General features: G+C 38.1%; 1 protein-coding gene across 1 annotated transcript in view; it reads left to right on the plus strand.

The window, feature by feature from the left end:
• The window catches only part of ARAP2 (ArfGAP with RhoGAP domain, ankyrin repeat and PH domain 2), a 154684-nt gene that overhangs the window by 51648 nt on the left and 80255 nt on the right, over positions 1-22781 (plus strand). Inside the window, exons 9-13 of the mRNA XM_081089492.1 lie at positions 469-647; positions 13240-13355; positions 15943-16142; positions 20141-20226; positions 20984-21166. Of these exons, the coding sequence (XP_080945618.1) occupies positions 469-647; positions 13240-13355; positions 15943-16142; positions 20141-20226; positions 20984-21166 (764 nt within the window). The remainder of the gene's footprint in view (positions 1-468; positions 648-13239; positions 13356-15942; positions 16143-20140; positions 20227-20983; positions 21167-22781) is intronic.

The raw sequence follows: 22781 nt of genomic DNA on the forward strand, positions 1-22781 counted from the left end.
GAGAGAGATAGAAACATCAATGATGAGAGAGAATCATTGCTCGGCTGCCTCCTGAAAGCTCCCACACTGGGGATCGAGCCCACAACCTGGGATGTGCCCTGACTGGGAATTGAACCGTGACCTTCTGTTTCATAGGTAGATGCTCAACCACTGAGCCACGCCGGCCCGGCTAAAAGGAAGATTCTTATTCATCATGTCTGGGGGTGGGTCTGGGATTGTGCATTTCTGACAAGCTCCAAGGCGGAGCTGGTGTCCCTGGGTGTAGGACAACTGAGTAGTGTTTGTTATTTGCTTTTCCTTACAGAATTGAGTATTGGCCCTGCCTGCAACAGCATGCACAGTGTACTTGTGGGAAAGAATCTTTGCATTATCTGTTGTAGAGAGAGTAGATTCCCGGTCCCTGTTCCTATGTGTGTATAATGTATGTAAGTATGAATACATGCATTTTGTTCCCATCTTTATTTCCAGAGGAGAGAAATGACTGGGTCGGCATACTACTAAATGCACTGAAATCGCAGTCCCCCGCCTCGCAGTCTCAAGCAGTTGCTGCACCTGAGAAATGTGGATATCTTGAATTGAGAGGGTATAAAGCCAAAATTTTTACTGTGTTAAGTGGAAACAGCGTGTGGCTCTGCAAAAACGAACAGGTAAGCTATGTTACAGCAATTGCAAATTGCAGTCCCTGATTACATTAGCAGCTGTGCTCTGTTGGGCTTATTAGTGTTTTTACTTACAGCCTTGCTTATGCCTTGAGTATTCCACTAAATATAACAAAAGAGAGTTGTTTTGTTGAATTTTCTCAGTTCATTTAGCAGCACAAAATGTCATCTATATTAGATTTGAGACTAGACATCACCTTTCTAAGGGACTGAGGAATAGAATCATTGAAAATAATTTTTTAAAAGTATTCCTTAGCTGAAGTAACATTATAAAACTACATGAGAAAGTAATTAAGAACAAATTACACATTACAGCTGTTGATGAAATAGGCACCTGTTGTGTTTCTTTTGTTTTTGTGACAAAATTATAGAGTAAGCGCATATTTTCTTGACTTTACAGCATTTCGGCTTTTGTTTTGAGCAGATAAGTTGCTAGCAGAGTAAATAATTTACTAGAGACAAATGATTGATATACACGCATTCACACATATGCACATAAATACACACATGTCATATATATATGTATATATAATGGGCTTAACTTGTTATTGAATTTTAATATGGAAGGACTCAATAGAAACTTTCAGTGTTATGAGAGACTGATGTTAAAATAAAGTTTTAATAAATTTCATGAACTTCATTTGATTCTGTAGACTTCCCTTTCTCTAACATATCTTGTTTTTAATATGTATAAGAAAATTCCTTATCCCTTTTTGGGAATTCTTACTTAATCTTTCAGCTTAGAATATATTAAATGCTTAGTAATTATTTGTGGAATTAAACGGTATGTTTTGGATAGCTGATCTAAAATGAACTCATTGTATGATACAGTATAATGGGTAATGATATTGTGAACTATGAATGCTGACTGTTTTCATAACAAAAAGAGTGAAATCAACTCAAAACAAATAGTTTCAAAACACATGAACTCTAGATCTTTATCCAAGGCATTCTCTGGAACTTCAGTGCGAACTTACTCATTACATTTTTTGGGATAAGATTTCTTAGCCAATTAACTGTGGACAGCATCGGTTGAACACTGTTGGCATATTAATAACTTGGATAGTTAGCCTATTTCTCAAGAATAGTGATGTGCAGCTTAATAATTTGTATGAACTCAATATGAACATTTTCCGTTTGTGAAGTAAGATGATTAAAACTTTTCTTATTGGAATGGTGGTTAAAAATGCATAATTTGCATATATCAGTATGGAAGTTTCTTTGTTAAATGAGTACCACAAAATAATTGAGGTATTCATCTGTTAGTTGCACAGACCTGATGGGCTTCAAATTATTAGTTTAATTGCTTACATTCGTTAGAATGCCTGAGTTTGTTATTCTCTAGAAGTAAAGTACAATGCTTTTAAGGTTTTACTGATATTTTCTGATTAACAAGAATATCTGAAATTTTTGCTTTAACATTAGCATTTGAGTATAAAAAAGGGATAATAATGACTACCATTTGTTGAGTACCAGCTACTGTGCTAATTAATTTATGAATATTCCCTTTAATCTTACCCACAAATATGGGAGGAAGATATTATTATTCATGTTTTATAGCTGAGGAAAATGAGGATTAAGTAACTTGGTAAGGATTTCAATTCATTATGCAGAGTTTAATTTAAAACCAGAACTTTGTAACTCTAAGTCTAGCTTCTTAGCTGCTATAGCAAACTATCTTTTTACACTGTATGTTGAAAAGAAAATTTGTGGCCTGTGACCTTTTAGAAATAGACGGAGATTCTTTCCTTGAATAATTTAGTTGCCTGGAAGGTTCACAGTGTGCATTCAGTAAGCATTATACCATGCCAGGCACTCGAAAAATCATGCGCTGACTGGAGGACACAAGTCTTCCAGGAGGAAAAGTCAGAGAAGACCAGTGTCTGTGATAGATGGTGAGCTCAGTGCTCTGTCAGGCTTGTGTAGAAGTTACAGGGAGGTGCAGAAATGGGCATCTAATGAAGTCCGAGAATTAGAACACTTGCATGTACACAAATGATGAGTATATTCTCCGTAAAATTAATACTGGACCCCTCCTCATCTTTTGAGAAATAAACCTCTTTTTTTTAAAAAATATGTTATTGATTTTTAGAGAGAGAAGAAGGGGGGAGAGAGAGAGAGAGAGAGAGAGAGAGAGAGAGAGAGAGAGAGAGAGAGAAACATCAATGAGAGAGAAACATTGATTGGCTGCCTCCTGCAGAGATTGAGCCCACAACCTGGACATGTGCCCTGACCCGGAATCGAACTGGTGAGTTCTTGGTGCATGGGGCGATGCTCAACCAACTGAGCTACACTGGCAGGACAATAAACTTATTTTTGATGGATGTATATTTCAAGTCCTTTTTAATGCATTAACATATGTGAATGTTACACACACACATAGACACTCACCCTTGCAAAGTGCATATTACTGTTCGTGTGTGTGCTCTTTTAAAAAAATTATATCAGATTCATCATGTTGCATAGAGCCAGGTCTTAAGGGACTTAGTCTAAAGAACTCGTTGGCTAAAGACTGGCTGGATAAATTAAGGATGGCCCTCTATGTTTAGGCCCTGACATACTCTTCCAATTGTATTTATTTTTACACCATAGGGCATGCCATTCCCCCAGGGGAGAGTTGCCCATTGGTTTGCTCACATGGTTTAGCAAATTGTGTGAAGAATTTGGGTGACATGCTAAATAAGGCATCTTTCTTCTGAATGAGCAGGGCTTTAAGCTAGTGTTTTAGGAAAAGTACTAAAAGATAATAAAATAGTTTGATGTAACTTCTAAAAGTTTTATATACGTACTATACAAAGGAATCTTGTGGGTTTTTTTAAAAGATGATGGAAAAAACTCATCATAAAAATGTAAGGGGTATTGATTCTGTATTTTCATTTGTGTCGGCTCTCATTTAGATCCATGTATCCAAGCTTAATAATTTTCATTTAAAAAAAATTTAAGACAGTGAATTTATTGCCCACATATCTTACAGTTTGACTAGAATAAAAAAATAAAGAACATTGACTTACATCACCCTAACATGAACAGTTTTCACTTTCCTTTTCTCTATTTGTACAGTCTTACTAATGTACTTTGGAGATGACTAGAGAGAGTAAATGGAGGATAGAGGTGGGAGGGTAGCTGTTGCAGCATCTGTGGATGGGCTATTACAAAAGAAGCTTGGGAGCGCATTTAGAACAAAGAAGACTGGACTGGGCGGTGCCAGTTCTGGGTTTGCATTCTTCATCTGCTGTTAATTGGCTCAGGTAATTAAGTTAATCTCCTTAGATTTAAATGGCATCATGTGAAGAAGAGAGATAGATTACTGTCTCCAAGGCCATTATTAAAATTCAACTCTCTGGACTCATTAGAGCCATTGACTTAGGGTTTCTGGAGATGTTGTGTTGGAATCTGTGTTTGTAGAAAGTATCCTAGGTGAGTCAGTGACAGGTGATCCAAGACCACACCCAGGAAAACACTGCTCTAAGCTCTCTCTTCTACAGAACTAGAAGCATCCAGGTTAAGTGAACAAGATATTGCTGGAGTGGGAAAATGTGTAAAAACAGCCTTCCAGAACTTTGAGTGGTTCTTTAGTTCATCACTCATTAACTTGGGGTTGCTAAACCTCTTTTTGTGATTGTTGCATTTGTAAGCATATCATTTTCTTGATTGAACATTTTGAAATGTGCAACATTTAAGTGGAAATTTACTAAAATCATTCTTAGTGGTAATAATATTTTTTTAAAAGTTTGAAGCCGAAACCGGTTTGGCTCAGTGGACAGAGAGGCCCCAGGTTCGATTCCAGTCAAGGGCATGTACCTGGGTTGTGGGCATATCCCCAGTAGGAGATGTGCAGGAGGCAGCTGATCGATAATTCTCTCTCATCGATGTTTCTAACTCTCTATCTCTCTCCCTTCCTCTCTGTAAAAAATCAATAAAATATATTTAAAAAAAAATTTTGAAGAACTGTTGCTAAGAAATTATATATGATTCTAAACTATAGCTACTGGGTTTTTTGTTTGTTTGTTTTTTAAATGCCAATAATGTTATATAAATTTTCATTTTTTCAGGTTAAAATCCTATTATTAGTTTCTTCACATAGACTTTTATTAACAGGAGAATGCTCTGTTGGAGGAATTGAAACTCCATTTGCAAAGTCAGCATAAAAGAAGGTGTTTGAAAAACAATTTGAAACTGTTATATCCCATATGTTCCTGTAACTCTGTGTATGTCTGGGAATTTACTCTAATTTTGTTTATTATTGCTAATCTTTTCTAAAGTTGTTTCTCTACTTCCAATAGGTGTCCCTAAGATTCCATGTGAAGCATCCCTACAAATATATTTTTAGTGATTCTTTTACTTTTTCTGGATCTGTCCCTTATACTGAATCAAGAACTTAGATTTTCTAAGTTTAAATAGAAATTTCTCCCCCCCCCCCCCCATTGACTTCAGACCTAGAGGAAGGAATAGGGAGAGAGAGAAACATCTATGTGAGGGCGAAACATTGCACAGTTGCCTCCTGTATTCCCCTCAACTGGAGATCAAGCCTGCAACCTGGGTATGTGCCCTGACTGGGAATCAAGAGACCCTTCAGTGCACTGGAAGTTGCTCCAAACGAGCCAAGCCACAGGGAAAAATCTCTACTCTTTTAAGAGAAGTGGCATTATAATAGCAAGGGGATGCCTGTCTTCACATTCTCTTCGATGTTTCACTGACAAGTCTAAACTCTGTGGAATCAGCATGGATTTTTCTTTTTCTCAGATGGACAGTTCCAACATTTACTTTTTTCATCTTTTTCTTTCACTTTCAATAATTAGCAGATTGTAGGAACTGAAACTTGAAGTTGATCTTGGCTAAGTAGGAGAAATGCCTTAGGGAATGTTAGTTGTTTGTTTTTTCCAGATACACTGTAAAAAGTAGAAAAGAACCAATAGGAGATATCAAAACATTTGTTAGAGAGTAAGATAGCAAAGTAGAAACTGACACTAAGATTATTTTTTAAAATTCATTTTTCATTAAAATTGATACACTATATTAGTTTCAGGTGTACAGCATAGAAATTCCTCATTTATATACCTTACTATGTGATCACTATAATAAGTCTAGTAACCATCTGCCACCTTTAGTTATTACAGTATTATTTTCTATATTCCCTATGCTGTACATTACATCCTTGTGATTTATTTTTTAACTGGAAGTTTTGTGCTTCTTAATCCCCATCCCCTTTTCTACCTGTTTCCTCCCCTCTGTCAAGCATCAGTTTGTTCTTTGTATCTATTAATTTGTTTCTCTTCTGTTTCTGTTTTTTTGTTTTGTTTTATTTTCTTTTAGATTCCACATATAAGTGAAATCATATTTGTCTTTTTCTGTTTAAATTATGCTCTCTAGGTCATTTCATGTTGTCACGAATGGCAAGATTTCATTTTTTTTATGACTGAGTAATATTCCACTGTACACATGCACCACTTATTTATCCATTCATCTATCGATGGATACCTAGGTTGCTTCCATATCTTGACTTTTGTAAACAATGCTGCAGTGAGCATAGGGATGCACATATCTTTTTGAATTATTGTTTTCATTTTCTTCAGATACAGACCCAGCAGTAGAATTGCTGGGTCTCACAGTAGTTCTATTTTTAATTTATTTTGGAATCTCTATACTGTTTTCCGTAGTATAAAATGATTTACCTATTTACTCATTTGCAAAACACTATGGTGCTATCATCACAGAACTTAAATATCAACCCGTTAAATATTTAGCACCATCTCACAGCACTACCCTCCAGAGTGTTTAATTTTTGCAAATTTCGTTCTGTTTCTTGTCTTGGCTTATGTTTTATGTGCCTGTAATGTAGTATAATTATGATAGTTTTTCTCCATTGTTTCTTCAACTTTGTATAAAATGAGTTTTGTAATTGACTTTGTGTAGGTTATACTACAGTTCACTCTACTTCTGTATTTTTTCATCTATTTTACAAATTTTTATTGGGCACATTCTCACTTGGGGGGACTGCTCTAGGCACTAGGGGTCCAGTGGGAACCCAAAATATCCCTCCTGTTTATTACATTGTGATAAGTCAATAAGATTTCTGGAGCCTTTTGTATATAATCTTTTCCTGTTTGATTACTTTTTGGCAAGAATATTTATGACCTTTTTCTAAATAATTGTTTATATTTAAAATGCTCTTAGCCATGTGAATAGGTATCAGTTTCATTTTAACCTTAAAAGCGTTATGTTATTTTTGTATTCCCCAATTAATGGAATAAGTATTTATTCACTGCTGTGTCCTCAGGAGTTCCACGCAGGTAGCCAACAGTTAGCAAACATTTCGTAGAATGAACCTGTTGAATTAATGGTCATTTACAGCTGTTTTCTTGATGAGAGAGTTTATCTTTTAAAATATTTTTCTTTTTAAAATTTTTCTCTATGAATTGTCTTTGTATTTTCTTTACTTATTTATTGGGATTTTGTCTCTTCTTAGAATGTCTTTAACCTGTTCATATATCAGTCCTCATATTTTCTACAACTACTTTTCTGAGCTGTTGTTCACTTTCATTTTTCAGTTATTTGTTGTATAGACATTTTATGTAATTAAATTATTTTTGTATTAGTTTAAAGCCTATAGATTTTCTGTATTCTGGAAAAATAATTGTTTTTTGTAAATTTATTTATCTTGAAATAATATGGATGTTGAACGGAATTTCTGCCCATGAATGTAAGACAAATTGGGCTTTGGTTTCCATTTGTTATGTTGTCCTGAAAGCCAATCTGCCATCTTTTTCTAATGAGTATTTTTGAATATCATGTTAATATTAGCGGAATCATAACAGCCAGATGTCTTGCTTGGTGGGTTTGCGTATCCATTTAGTGATAATTGTGGCATTGAGGTTTTAACTACATAAATTTACTTGATTAAACATTCTCAAATCAGGGTATAAAAAGAGGCTCACTCCCCCCGCCCCCTAGCATAATGTTCCCTGGTGTCTGGCGTGGGCCTGGAACTCTGATAGAATTTAAATAGACCTCATAGGGCTACGGGTTGTGTGGTGCAGAAAGAAGCAGCAGGAAGTAGGTGGTGGCCTCTGATTCTCTGGGTTCTGTATCTGGCCAAACTGTGCATCTGGTGTTTCCCAGGAAGCCTGGTGCCAATGTCATACAATGCCACATCTGTTTTCGACAAATGTCTAAGCATTCAGTTCTTAAATGCCTGGCATGGAGACCTGGCATCCAGTATTTCCCAAAATAGGCTTTGAGATTTCAGCATATTTGGGGTTAATAGACTCTTCTTTTTTTTTTTCTGTTTAGAAATCAAACTTTTATTTTGCAGTTTTCACTGTGTAGTTTTAAAATGTAGTTTCAACCAGATTTCGTTGTTTCAAATTTGTACAAATAACCCGGTATCTTGGTAAATACTTAACCATCAATTCTAATCTGGATGTTTAATATGGAGTCATTGGTGTGACTACTTTCAGTCATTCTAAATAAAATGGAAATGTTTTTATTGAAGACAAATTCTGGCTTTGGAACCCTCAAATGCAAGGGTTGTCTGGATGTACTCGGTTTTATATTCATCAGTTTTTATAATAATGCATATAAGGTAGATAGTGCTGTGTTTTCATACATGAGAACGTTGAGGTCTAGATAAACTAAATGACTCGCCAGCAGCTAGTCATACAGCTAGTGAGTGGCTCAGCCAAGGTTGTCCCCGAGGCCTGACCCCCAGTGCCTCCTGGTCATCACCACTTTTGCAGTCGTCCAGGCCTGCACTGCCAACCACAGCCGTGGTTACAGCTGTCCCGGTGGGGGACTCATGCTTTTTGAGAGTCCGCATTCTCTGACAGCAAATTAAATGTAAAATATTCTTTATTCCACAATCTGTGTTTAGCTTTATGTTTTCTAAAATAATATTCTAGGCATTTCATTTTTATGGTACTATGGTTTTTTTGGTGTTTTTTTTTGTTTCAGTCCAGTTTATGGCATTTTAAGGGTTGGAAGTTTGGCTTATTCCTGACTTGTGTCTATTTTTCAAAATGAGAATAGTGCTGACAATCAGATTGCAGTTAGTGGGTAATTTATTTTAAATTTTCTTGAACGTCTAACATTCACATTCCATCCCATTTGAAAAATGTATATATGCTTGTTGTTTCTATGCATGTATTCTCTGGTAATTAGCTTTTTAATAGGTAATATCTCCAATTGGCTTTAAATTTAAGCAGGTAGAAAATAACAGTTGCTCAGTAGAACTGGGTAGCACCTACTGCGTACCAGGTGCTTATTCTGCTAAGCATTTTTAATTGTATGAATTTAATGCTCCCCACAGCGATGCAATAGCTACTACTGTTATCTCCATTTTACAAACGAGTGAACTTCATGAAGCAAGAGAGGTATCGCGTATCAAGCTGGTCTGGGTTTTGTCATTTGTCCGCTCAAGTGTCACTGCCTCTGGGAAGCCTCCTATGGACACAGCTCTCTCCTCTCCGGGCTGAATTCGGTGCTTCCCCTGCAGCAGTGGTTCTCAACCTTCCCAATGCCGCGACCCTTTAATACAGTTCCTCATGCTGAGGTGACCCCCAACCATAAAATTATTTTCGTTGCTACTTCATAACTGTAATTTTGCTACTGTTATGAATCGTAATGTAAATATCTGATATGCAGGATGTATTTTCATTGTTACCAATTGAACATTATTAAAGCATAGTGATGAATCACAAAAACAATATGTAATTATATATGTGTTTTCCGATGGTCTTAGGCGACCCCTGTGAAAGGGTCGTTCGGCTCCCAAAGGGGTCGCGACCCACAGGTTGAGAACCTCTGCCCTACAGGCTTCTATGCACTTTTCTTTCAGCGTCTTATTGCATTCCCCCTCATTCTCACCTTAGACCGAATCTTCTCCAAGGCGGGCACCCTGTTTTAGGCTTTGGGGCTGACCCAGGACTTACCACACTTCCGGGCACTTGCTAAGTCCTTCATACATGCTGTTTTGCCAGGACAAATTTTCCCATTTTACAAAAGGGTATATTTGCTCTGCCTTCTTCACAGAATCTTCAAGAAAGCAAATGAGAGTTCACAGCTGTCTGTCAGCTTTAGAGCACTACACACACATCGCTACGGAACCGATGATGGAGTGCTCTGCCTATGCTCAATGAAGACTGATGCTTTCAAGCCTCTAGATACTGCACAGGGGTTGGCACCCAGGACAAATAGGTGCTTGATAAAACCCAGTGTGTCACTGAGTTCTGACCAGCCTCTTTTTACCCATTCGTCCTAATGATTTCTAATGATTTTTGTATGATTTGATCCTGTGCTTTTTTTGCTTTACAGAAAGAAAAGTGTTTATATCCTGATATGTAAACATTGCAGACTCATACTGTCTTGATTCCACCACTGGTTCTGCTCTCTCTTTCAGTGTTTCTCAGTATTGGCAATGTGAAAATCACAGGCTTGTAGTTTTGCTTTGCTTTTTAAAAATTATTATTTTTTAAATATATTTTTTAATTGATTTCAGAGAGGAAGGGAGAGGGAGAGAGATAGAAACATCAATGATGAGGGAGAATCATTCATCTGCTGCTGCCCCACACTGGGGATCGAGCCTGCAACCCAGGCATGTGCCCTGTCCAGGAATCGAACCATGACCTCCTGGTTCATTGGCTAATGCCTAACCACTGAGCCACACCAGTCTGGAATTTTCTTTGTCTTTTTAATGGAAGATTCTTAGGCTCTGCTTTCCGACTCATGTAATCAGAATCTCAGGTGGGAGGGAGACTTCTACACGGTTAACTTCGATGAGCATCAAGGAATGAGATCTATTCTAAATATGTTCTAAATACTGTCTGAAAAGATGGCTTAATGTCACCACAGATATTTTTAATGAGAAACGCAGTTGTTTCTTATTTAACAGCTCTCGGGAGCACTGACATTTATCTTGTTCCTCTGCGGTACATTTCACAGTCCATTTGTGCTGGCGAGTTCAGTGGGTCCTCTAATTACTCCAAACCATGTGGCCGTAGCAAGCGGCTGATAAATGGGTTGTAAATTTTTTTTCAGGCTAAAAAAATCATCTTTGCCTTGCTCAGAAGTTTGGGGCCTTGAGCCGATCCTTACGTATTTTGTTTTTAGCATAACTTTCAGCATTGTGAGTAGACATTTCATGACTTGCTTGTAGAAAGGATGGGCATCTATTCAGGCTGGAGCCTTGAAGAGGCCCATCCGTTTCCATAAAGGTTGTCAGTCTTCCCATCTGCTGGTCTGATGGCTGAGTGTGCACTCTGCCCTTAGTAACCCATGGTGCCTGCAGGCCAGACGCCCCCCCCCCCCCCCCCCCCCGAAAACACAGCACACAGCGATCTGATAGCCAGCTCTTGTCAAATGCTTCATTACTCACAGGTGTTGGAAGGACATGCAGTTTAACGATTGTATTCTAGAGTTATCCCTGTATCAAGCTGAGCCGTCATAAACCCTTTACAGAAATATCTTCTCTTCTTACTGCCCCTACTTTATTTCCTCATTTTTAAAAGAGAGCTGAGTTTCCAATCTCCTGCGATGGGGTTTCTCAAACAGTTGCATTATCCCAGCCGGTCCCTCACTATGGATAATTGAGAATTTGCTTTTCATTTAATTAGTAAGTATAGCACTGAACCAATATGTTGAAACATTGATATGGAGCAAGTTGCAAAAGTTCGATCCCCTTTCTCTGTCTATATAGGTCACGTTAAACACTAATTTTTGTTAAGTGGGCTTATTATAAAAAGTAGAAGTATACCACATTCTTCTAATTGTTTTACAACACTTGGCATATCTCTACATCTTTGATATTATCAACTCAATTTTTAGCTTGTTTCTCCTAGCAAAAGGAGCCATTTGTTCTTTCATCAGAAAAAAGAAAAGTTTTAATTGATGATTTATTTTATGAGTCATTTTCTTATCCTGACTAAAAACTTTTTAGGTTAAAAAACATAAGCCAAAGAACTTACATGCATATAGCCATAACCAATGGACAGACAATAGTGGAGTGAAGGCCAGGGGAGGGGGCATGAGAAGGGTGGAGGGGGTCAATGGGGAAAAAAAGGGAAAATCTGTAATACATTCAACAATAAAGACAACTTTTTAAAAAATTAAAAAATGAGACTTTCTGCAATTTGTGATGGAAAGTCTGGATACCTTTGCAAGCAGAGGGAAGATCTGTTATTTTATTTCACTTATTTTATGTCAGGAATGCATTTGTATCAAAATCCTGAAGGACAACTCAGTCGCAGGGATTTATTTGTTTTAACAAATCTCTTGGTGGAGGCAGTGGAGAGGGGAGGCTACCAGGGAACAGGGTTCTTTCTGTTTGTTAACTCACTCTGACTCCTTAGCTCCAGGAATCTGTCCTCGGGCTCAGGCTAAAGTGGCTTCTGTGCCTCTGGATGTTATTTCCCAGGAAGATGGAAAGGCAAGCTTTCCCTCCTCCTTCCTGCCCCAAGCCAGGAATTATGTATATTTTATTGACTAGAACTGTGAGATATGGCCCCTCCCACCTGCAAGCAAAATGGGAAAAGAGTGCTTTTACTTTTGACCCGTATAGCAGGAAGGACAAAGGGAAGAAGGCCCACGCATTATTACTCTCACAGTCTCTGCCGGAAGTGCCCTTATCAGAAGTGAGCCAGTGTTTTTTTGCAGTGTGCCTTTATCATGGCTCCTTTTCCCAGCCATAATTTAATTTAGGAATTCAATTCACAGCTATTCTGCATCTGTTCACATAGATACTTTATTTTCTTGAGGTACAGATTAATTATATTTTTAATGTGTTGAGCTTATTTATTTGATAAATTCCCAAGCCCTTCTGACTAGACAATATATTGCAACCTTCAATGTTTTTAAAATGCAGACTTGTGTAGCTTTTTGAACAATTTCTAATCCTGGTGAGACATACCAAACATAGTGGCCATAGGTGTTGAACAAAAGGCACTTTTCAAACCGAAATAGCAATGGAAGAGCTTCTTCAGAATCTGACTGAAGAAAGAGGAATGTAGTAAAATGTTGGAAATGAGATAAAATTGTAAAATAAGTAACGCATACGTTTGAGAGTAAATGAGAAACAATATGACAGGACAGAGATGACATACAGTAGCACAAAGGAAGAGCAAAGAGATGGCTTGGGTTTCAGCCTCTTTCTACCACAGACAACTGCACTTTCCATGTAACTATCTTTCTGTGCCTTGACCTCCCCTTCTTTTTATATAAATAGCAATTATAGCAACCTCACAGTGTCATTTGGCTCCCCCACCTAGAAAACAGCTGGGTACTTGGTAATAAAGCCAGGTGTGTGTAGCTCAAAAATCTATGTCCTACTCAATTGATGTTTCATGTGAAAGAAACCCATACTTGACTAATAGCCAATTGTCAAGCTTAGAAGGGACCTTGTTATCATGTACTGAAAGTGACTACCTAAAATAAAACTATTCAATGCATTTTTTAATGATTTGTTTAATTCCATTCATATGTGTGTAGTCAAATTTAGTAAGATGTGTTGTATTTTCATTTGAGAATGTAATTGTACTTTTGAAATTCATGTTTTTGTTTTAATCATTTTTTATATTTTTCTTCAAACTAGGATTTTAAGGGTGGATTTGGTATTACCATAATCCCGATGAATGTAGCCAATGTAAAGCACGTGGACCGGGCTATGAAACAGTCTTTTGAGATAATCACACCCTATAAGAGTTTTAGGTAAGCTGTACTTAAACATTTTGTGCCTGTACTACTGCAAGACAGCTTTGGGGAGCCACTTTCACATTGCTAGTGGCAATTTTATTTCTTGCAGGACATTTAGTAAAGCAATGTTTTTACTTTGCATTCTGTTTAATTTCTTAGCCAGTCTCTGTAAGCACCTGTGAAAGTGATTTGAATAATCATAAGACCTGCAGATACTAATTACATGAAATTTGAGTTGTTTCTTTTCTTAAAATATCTTTGTCTTAGTGGACTTAGTATGTTACATTTTTGTCATCAACGAATATATGAAAATGTACTTCACATTTTGAAGGAATAAAGTAAAAGGGGAATATTACGCTGTCTTTAGGCTGTGTTGTTGTTTACCTTCTTTTCGCCTAATCAAGTATAGTCCCTCCTTTAAGATCAGCCCCTAATTATAAATGTTCTGTAATGATTTCCTAAAAGGAGCTCCAGTTTAAAATGATGCTGAATTTATTGGGTCCCCTAGCATGTACTGATCAAATATTTTAGTGCTTTGTTATATGTCTTGTATTATGGTATTCTAGTAATTATTCATTATCACAGTGAAACACAAAACTTAATATATGTTCTTCATATGTGTCAGAATACTCCATAGTGACTCCCTAGCTTTAGTACACAGAAGAGGCCTAGGTCAGTATTTGCTGAGTTCAACCACATTAATTCGTTTGTCACAAATAATCAACACACCACAGGGTAGTATAAATGTCATAGGCAATTGTCAGAGTTCTTTAAGGACTGACAATTACTTATCAATTTCAAAAATACAACCAAGTCTGGTACTCAATTTATCTGTCAAAATATGTCTGCTGGCTCAAATTTTAGCAACAATCAAAAGACGTAAGGAATAATAAGCTTTATTTTCACGTATGCAGATTCATGCTTCAACTGAAAATGTAGACATTGACTGAGCTGTTTTTACTCACAACACTCTGACACCAAATCTGTGGGGTTTTCCTCTTACCAATCAGTTCTCCAACTCTCTGGACTCCAGTCGGGTGTTCTATAATTCAGTTCTATTCCACCATACCAGAGTGAGCATCAGGCCCCACAGACTTATGGCTCAGTCCCACAAGACTGTCCTCCAGATACCAGTTGCAAGTATTGGGTCCCTGGGTACCCACACTTCTGTGCACATTGACTATAAAACAGGGTTCCCCTGACTCCCTTTCCCCCAGGTTTGATAAACTGCTAGCATTGTTCACAGAACTCAGGGAAACAGTTTAATTACTATTACCAGTTTATTATAAGGAATACAACCCTGGAAAGGCCAGATGGGTGAGCTGCATAGGGCAGGCACAAGGGATTAGTGGTGCAGAGCTTCTGTGCCCTCTCTGGATGTACCACCCTCCTCAGAACTTTGTTGTTTAGGGGTTTTTATGGAGGTTTCATTCCAAAGGTATGAGTGATCAAATCTTTGGCCATTAGTGATTAACTCAATCGCAAGTCCTTCCTCCTTCCCAGAGGTAAGGGGGTGGGGCTGGTTGAAAGTTCCAGAGCCAATCAAACGTTGGTATTTCTGGTGTCCAGCTCCAGTCTAGACTCCCAGCCACAAGTTATCATATTAGCATATAAAAGACACTTTTATCATTCCAATGGTTTTAGAGCTATATACCAGTAAAGACCAAATATCTGTTTTCCATAGAACCATACTGGCTGTGACCAGTCTCTATATAGAAAGAGAAACCACTAAGAAATGATAACTATTATAGTGATGATGTTATCATAAAGAACGCCAGCAAAAATCCACACAGACCACTCAGTTTTCTTCCTGGTTGTGTAACTTATGCTAGTCGTCTATATTTTCATTGTATTTCAAAGCATTGTTTTCTTCAGAACGGAAAATTGTAATGCGAAGCATTGTTCTGTGGGTGATTGAGTATGGCACATTTCTGGGCACACGATAGGTACTCAGTAACTATTTCTTAAAGGAGTTTAAGAAACTGATCTTTAATGTTTTTATTCTTTCACTGAGGCACCCAACAAACACTAAGATTTAGAATAAATCAAAACATGGCTAAAAATGAGTTAGAATTCTGTTGAATAGTAATCGCTAAAATTTTTGATTTCTCATTTTCTTAAAGCCATTGTACATCCTTTGAATGACAAAATAATCTATTTTTAGTACTAAAAAATTAAAACTTTCTGGTGGGTATTTTTGTAGTCTAGTTTCAGACTACCCCGGCTTTCCTGGGGAAGTAACCCCATAGATCTGAAACTCTGACAGTCTTACGTTGATTATTATACAACCACTACTTAGGAAACAGAGCCTCTGACTTAATCTTTTGACCTAAAAGGGCAATTTTTATATCCTGGTCAGAAAAACATACATGTTAATTTTGCTTCAAGATACATAAACGAAGTCATAAGCAATGTGAAAAATTAAAGAAAATAAATAGATTCCTAAATTAGATGATTGACAGAAGAGACTACCCAACTGCCTGGAAGGCATATTTTTCAGCTGCTGTGTAATGTGTGAGTGAAATGAATATGCAAACCGAACATACCGCTTAATTGGCCTTTACCAGGGAGATCAATAATGCAGAAACGTTAATTGTTTCAGCTTTGTAGCCGAGTCTGAAAAGGAGAAACAAGAGTGGATTGAAGCTGTGCAGCAATCGATAGCAGAAACTCTCTCTGATTATGAAGTAGCTGAGAAGATTTGGTTCAATGAGTCCAACAGGAGCTGTGCAGATTGCAAAGCCCCGGATCCGGACTGGGCATCCATCAATCTCTGTGTCGTCATCTGCAAGAAGTGTGCAGGTAATTAGTGATAAGTTATGCTCATCACTGTCTGGTGGCAGGTTGGCACTGAAGGCTCTTTATTGTCATATATAATGTGTCTCGGCTAATGGTTGTGGAAAATAAAAACAGAGAAAGCTTATTACATTTAAATCAATTTTCGAAATGCAATTCTAGGTTTCTCTTATGCATGGCTTAGGTATCAAAATTGATTTTTAAGCATGTAATCATTTTTTTGTGCCTACTGGTCCATGTATGGATTGTAAAAAGAGAGCGTCGGCATTTTTAGATTTTAGGTGAATGTGTTCCGGAACACACGCTGAACACACTTGCTCTTTGTATGATTTGTCCTTTTTCCTTCGGTCATCTTTTAGCAATCCTGTTTTTCACATCAACGTTGTTCAGAGCTCTAAACTGGTATACCAGGTCTGGTACCTCTTCTAGGGAGAATTTTTATACAGAAGCATTTTCCAAGTGTAGTGAGAGTTATGAAAGTAACCAGAGCCATGAGTGGTATTCCTGTTGTGGCCTTCCACCCTACAGACTGTCTGCTAGTTCTCTGTATTGGGAGCTCAGACAGTTGTCCAAGTGAGTGCAGGCAGTGGACCCCAGCGTAGGTGTGAAACCGTGGAGATCTTGGAGAAAGTTAGCCCCAACCCAAACTTTAATGCATCTTTTTGCTCTGCCAGGTACTGTGCTGGCCTAGGAATTAAAAAGATGTAGAAGGCGCCAAAGCCGGTTTGGCTCAGTGGATAGAGCGTCGCCCTGCGGACTGAAGGGTCCCAGGTTCGATTCCGGTCAAGGGCATGTACCTGGGTTGCGGGCACATCCCCAGTGGAAGATGTGCAGGAGGCAGCTGATCGATGTTTCTCTCTCATCGATGTTTCTAGCTCTCTATCTCTCTCCTTTCATCTCTGTAAGAAATCAATAAAGTATATTAAAAAAAAAAAAGATGTAGAAGGCATGGGATTTCCTGCAGCAGCAGATCAATAGTGATTATAATAGAGGAGGATGAGGGCAAGAGTAGAGTACAGGTTTCATTGAGTGACATGGAGGAGAAGCACCTAAGTCAGCTGGAGCCAAGACAAGAACAGTTGCTTTAAACTCTTTTTTTTTAATTAAAATATTTTCTTTAATATATTTTATTGATTTTTTCTTTTTTTCAAATATGCCCTATTGACTTTTTACAGAGAGGAAGGGAGAGGGATAGAGAGAAAGATAGATGAGAGAGAAACATCGATCAGCTGCCTCCTGCACACCTCTCACTGGGGATGTGCCCGCAACCAAGGTACATGCCCTTGACCGGGATTGAACCTGGGACCCTTCAGTCCGCAGGCCAATGCTCTATCCACTGAGCCAAACCGGTTAGGGCTATTTTATTGACTTTTTACAGAGAGGAAGGGAGAGGGATAGAGAGCTAGAAACATCTATGAGAGAGAAACATCGATCAGCTGCCTTCTGCACACTCCCTACTGGTGATGTGCCCGCAACCAAGGTACATGCCCTTGACCGGAATCAAACCCGGGACCCTTCAATCCTTAGGCTGACGCTCTACCCACTGAGCCAAACCAGTCAGGGCTGCTTTAAACTCTTAATACTCTCAGTTCGACCACATTTCTCATCACCACAGGATAGATTTCCCAAACAGCTAATTAACAACATCAATAGCAGCAACAAAGAGCATCCATTAATCCCCCTCTACTTTGCAGATGTTCCTTTCCAGCCTCAGGAAGACATAGCCTTTGTGTTGTCCAAGGCTGTTCTTTCTACCTATGCTCCCTTTCTTTCCTTTCTTCTCACTCTCTATGTAGCTGTTCAACTGTGGTTCCTTTTGTTCCAGTATATAAACCAGCCTTAGTCTGACCTGTTAACGCTAGCTTCCTGAAAATGTAACCATTCCCTTCTGTGTATCAATCTTTGTCCCTTTTTTCTTTAATAGACAAAGGCTCTCAAGAGTAGTCGTCTGCACGGGTTTTCTTCATATCCTTAACTTCCTAGTTTTTCTTTAGCATCTCTGATCAGTCTTCTTTTCTCTCTACTCTAGTAAAATTATTCTCCCCACATTTACCAATGTATTCTACCTCTCCATGTCTGTGTGGTCAGCTCCAGTCTTTATTGTCTTCTGCGATATTTAACAATCTGATGCTTTAAGACTTCCCATCCTCCCTCAGCTTCCAGGAGACCATTTCCTCCTGTGCTCTTTCTACTCTGCTCATCCTTTCTCGGGCTGCTTTTCCTCTGCCTGCTCCTGAAATAGGTGTTTCCCTGGGGTTTCATGCTCTGCTGTTCTTCCACTGGATGTTCCTGAGGGGTGATTTTTATCCTTGGACTTCAGCACTCATTTTTATGCAGATGACTGTTAGAAACCAACACTCTTATATCTACCTACTAGAACCTCTTAGATTTGCCCAAGATCCCTCAAAAAATAACATGTTAAAAATGGAGCTCTCATTGATGGCCAGCTCATTACATGAAACTGCACTTTCTCCTATATTCCAGATCCTGGTCGGAACAGTCCTGCCCACCTACAGTAAAGCTTAAAGTCCCAGAGAGCCTCCTGACCCTCCCCCTGTCCTCGCAGGACACCGGGTCCGTCAGTTTCATCTTTGTGGTGGTTCTAAATCTGCCCTTCACCTTGTTTCTCTTTCTGTTGCCTTAACTCAGATTCTGTCATTTCTTGTCTCGGCTACTCTGTCCAGTTCTTCCTGCTTGGTTCTCAGTGTGATCCCAGTTGCTTTTAGGTGGTCTTTATAGATGCAGACCTGTGCAAATTCCCGCCCTGGGAGTTCCAGGGCTTTGTGTTCGGAGTAGTTTCCATCTCAAAGACCAGAGGAGAGGAACCTTTTTAAGGCAGAGAGAGGAACTCTTTCATGCTTTAAGGAAGAAAGTTCTTAAGATCAGAGGTAATGTCTTATGTACCTTTTTCCTTCTCAGGAGTTTAGACAATAAAGCATCTGAACGTGACTTTGTTGGTAACGACTAAATGTTGATTTATACCGCAGAATTGAACTGGTAATAATAGAATGCTGGGCTGTTATTCTCTACCATGCATACAGTAGTAGAATAAAGAATCCACTTAAGCCCGGAGTGGCTAAGTCAGCCGTGGGCAAACTACGGCCGCGGGCTGGATCCGGCCCGTTTGAAAAGAATAAAACTATTGAAAAAAAAGACCATACCCTTTTATGTAATGATGTTTACTTTGAATTTATATTAGTTCACACAAACACTCCATCCATGCTTTTGTTCCGGCCCTCCGGTCCAGTTTAAGAACCCATTGTGGCCCTCGAGTCAAAAAGTTTGCCCACCCCTGGGCTAAGTGGTTGAGTGTAGGCCTTTGAACCAGGAGGTCACAGTTCAGTTCCTGGTCAGGGTACATGTCTGGTTGTGGGCTTGATCGCTAGCGTGGGGTGTGTGGGAGGCAGCCGATAGATGATTCTCTCTCATCATTGATGTTTCTATCTCTCTCTCCCTCACGCTTCCTCTCTGAAATTAATAGAAATATATATATATATATATATATATATATTTTTTTTTTTTAAAAGACTCCATTGAAGATTAAATACCCATATAGAGTTGTAGCTAGTTTTTTTTAAGAATAAAGGGATAATAACTGTTTTCATATACATGTAATTTACACAGACCCATTATAAAATATTTTCAGTGACCTACTATTTCTAATTAATTACCAAACGATGCAAAAATTATATATGTATGGGTATACATACATGCGTGCATGCACACATATGTACACACATGCACATCTATACACACCTTTAAGAGTATAGTTTTATGCCAGTATAAGATGGTGATGAAGGTGATTACTGTTAACTTCACTGTGGTTGGTTATGATTTCTGTATAAACACCATCACTACTCCTGGGTGGAAATAGACATCAGTGTATTTTCAGTTGAAAAAAAATATATAAACACAAACATCCATGCACACATAAACACTGTTTTAAAAAGGTAAATACATTTGCATATGAATTAAAATAGAATGCAACTGTTTTTTGACTTTAGGACAACATAGATCTTTAGGACCAAAAGATTCCAAGGTTAGAAGTCTAAAAATGGATGCAAGCATTTGGAGTAATGAACTCATTGAGGTAAGTTCAGTCTTACTGTGGTGGTGGTAGTGGTGAGCAGAGGTCTGGGAGGAGAGATGCCCGTTAGGAGCTTACGTTAGGAACTCCTTGAGCACCTTCTCACCACAGTAGAGAAATGGCTTATAGCTTCTTTGATAGTAGCAACTTTCTACTTTAACTTTCATAATGCTTCCTAAATGAATAGTTATTTTAAAGATAAAGAAGTACACGGAGCTTTAATTGTAATAACTACTTTTAAGGGCTTGGCAGCTCTGTCGTTAAGCCAGAATTTACTTTCTTTTTAACCCAGCATGGATATAATATTAGAAAAGTGATGAAAACATTGGGAAAAATTTGCCATTCTTCATCTTGGCCATGCTGTGTCATTAACTGTGATTATGTCTAACTTGCTGTCTCCCAGTTCCATTTTCTGCTCCGTTTCAGCACCACTCTCAGCCACACTAGTCCACCTACTCAGCCATTTTAAATGAATCTGTCTCAATGTGAGCTTCAAAAAATAATCATGCTTTGGCTGCAATTTGTGTGGCTTGCAATTTCCTTCCTTGCTAATCTTCTGTTATTAAGAGCAGCTAGACTGTATTTAAAATAGAAATCGTGTCTGCTTTCACACTCCATCTTCCTGAAAAAGTTGGATCTTTCCTGTGTTTTTGCATATTTTATACTAAGTTATGCTTTCATTTATCATGTGAGTCAGTTTTCTGCAGATTTAAGTCATATTTTAGGAACTGATATATCTTATAATTTTTTGATAATTCAGCTTTTTATTGTCATTGGAAACAAAAGAGCAAATGACTTTTGGGCTGGTAACCTTCAAAAAGATGAAGAATTACACATGGACGCGCCTGTAGAAAAGAGAAAAACCTTCATTACCCAGAAGTACAAAGAAGGGAGATTCAGAAAAACCCTTTTGGCATCTCTCACCAAGGAAGAATTAAATAAGGTATCCAATAGAGCATAACAATAGACATGCATTTTAGTATCTTATTAAATATGTGCCAAGGATTTTGGAAAGAAATAAAAAATATTTTGCTATTTGATGAAATTATTGCATAATCTCATTTTATTTCCTTTTGTGAGACTTTATCCATGGTTTCTCATTGTTTCTCTTAAGAGTTGTCATCAGTGGCAGATAAACTCTCTGTCCACAAGATTTCAGCTAACGTAGGCAGATCCCATTATTCTTAAACCCCTGACAACTTTCCCTATTTTAGGGACGGGACACGCTTCAGCTCATACATTGCTGACTTGCTGTCACCAGAATTAGCATTATTTACTTAACTTATTGTTACAAGCAATGCTTTGCTTAGTGCCGTTGATTTGAACTGTCACTTGCTTTTGGCTGAGTGATTCCAGGTCTTTTGTGACCATTTTATGCTACCCACTTGATCTTCACTCATTTAATGAGGGACACTTGGGTTGTTTCCATATCTTGGCTATTGTGAAAAATAATGCTGCAGTGAACATCAGAATGCTGATATCTTTTCAATATTCTGTTTTTATTTCATATATATATTCAGAATGGGGGTTGCTGTATCCTGTGATAACTGTATTTTTAAGTCTTTTGAGGAATATTGATGCTGTTTTCCAACGTGGCTGAACTAAATTGTATTCCCACCAGCAGTGCACAAGGGTTCCCTTTTCTCCACATCCCCATCAACACTTGTTATTTCTTGTCTTCTCCAGCATAGCCATTCTGACAGGTGTGAGGCGATATCTCATTGTGGTTTTCATTTACATTTCCCTGATGATTAGTGATGTTGAACATCCTTTCATGTACCTGTTGGCCATTTGGATGTCTTCTTTGGAAAGCTGTCTAATTTGTTTCTGTGCCCATTACTGAATCAGATTTTTAGAAGTTGAGTTGTATGTGTCCTTTATATATGTTGGATTTTGGATAGTCACCCTTTGGATAGCATATGGTTTGCAGATACTTTCTCCTATTCGTTAGGTTGCCTTTTCATTTTGTTGATTGTTTTGCTGTGCAGAAGCTTTTAAGTTTGATGTAGTCCCACTTACTGATTTTTGCTTTTGTTGCTTGTACTTTTGGTGTCATATTCAAAAATCATTGCCAAGACCTATGTCAAGAAGATTACTGTATTACAGTATCAGATTTTATTTTTAATTCTTTAGTACATTTGAGTTAATTTTTTTTAATCCTCACCCAAGGATATATGTCAGTGGTTCTCAACCTTTGGGTCGCGACCCCTTTGGCGGTCAAACAACCTTTTCACAGGGTCGCCTAAGATCATCCTGCATATCAGATATTTACATTACGATTCATAATAGTAGCAACATTACAGTTATGAAGTAGCAATGAAAATAATTATATGGTTGGGTGTCACAACATGAGGAACTGTTTTAAAGGGCCAGAAGGTTGAGAACCACTGATATATGATTTTATTAATTTCTAGAGAGAGAGAGACATCCATCTGAGAGTGAAACATTGATTGGTTGCCTCCTGTATGTGCCCTAACAAGGAATTGAACCCGCAACCTAGGTATTTGCTGTGACTTGGAATCGAACCCGCCACCTTTTTGATGCATAAGATGCATAAG

Source organism: Myotis nattereri, assembly GCF_964212035.1.
Source record: "Myotis nattereri genome assembly, chromosome: 1".
Taxonomy (NCBI): domain Eukaryota; kingdom Metazoa; phylum Chordata; class Mammalia; order Chiroptera; family Vespertilionidae; genus Myotis; species Myotis nattereri.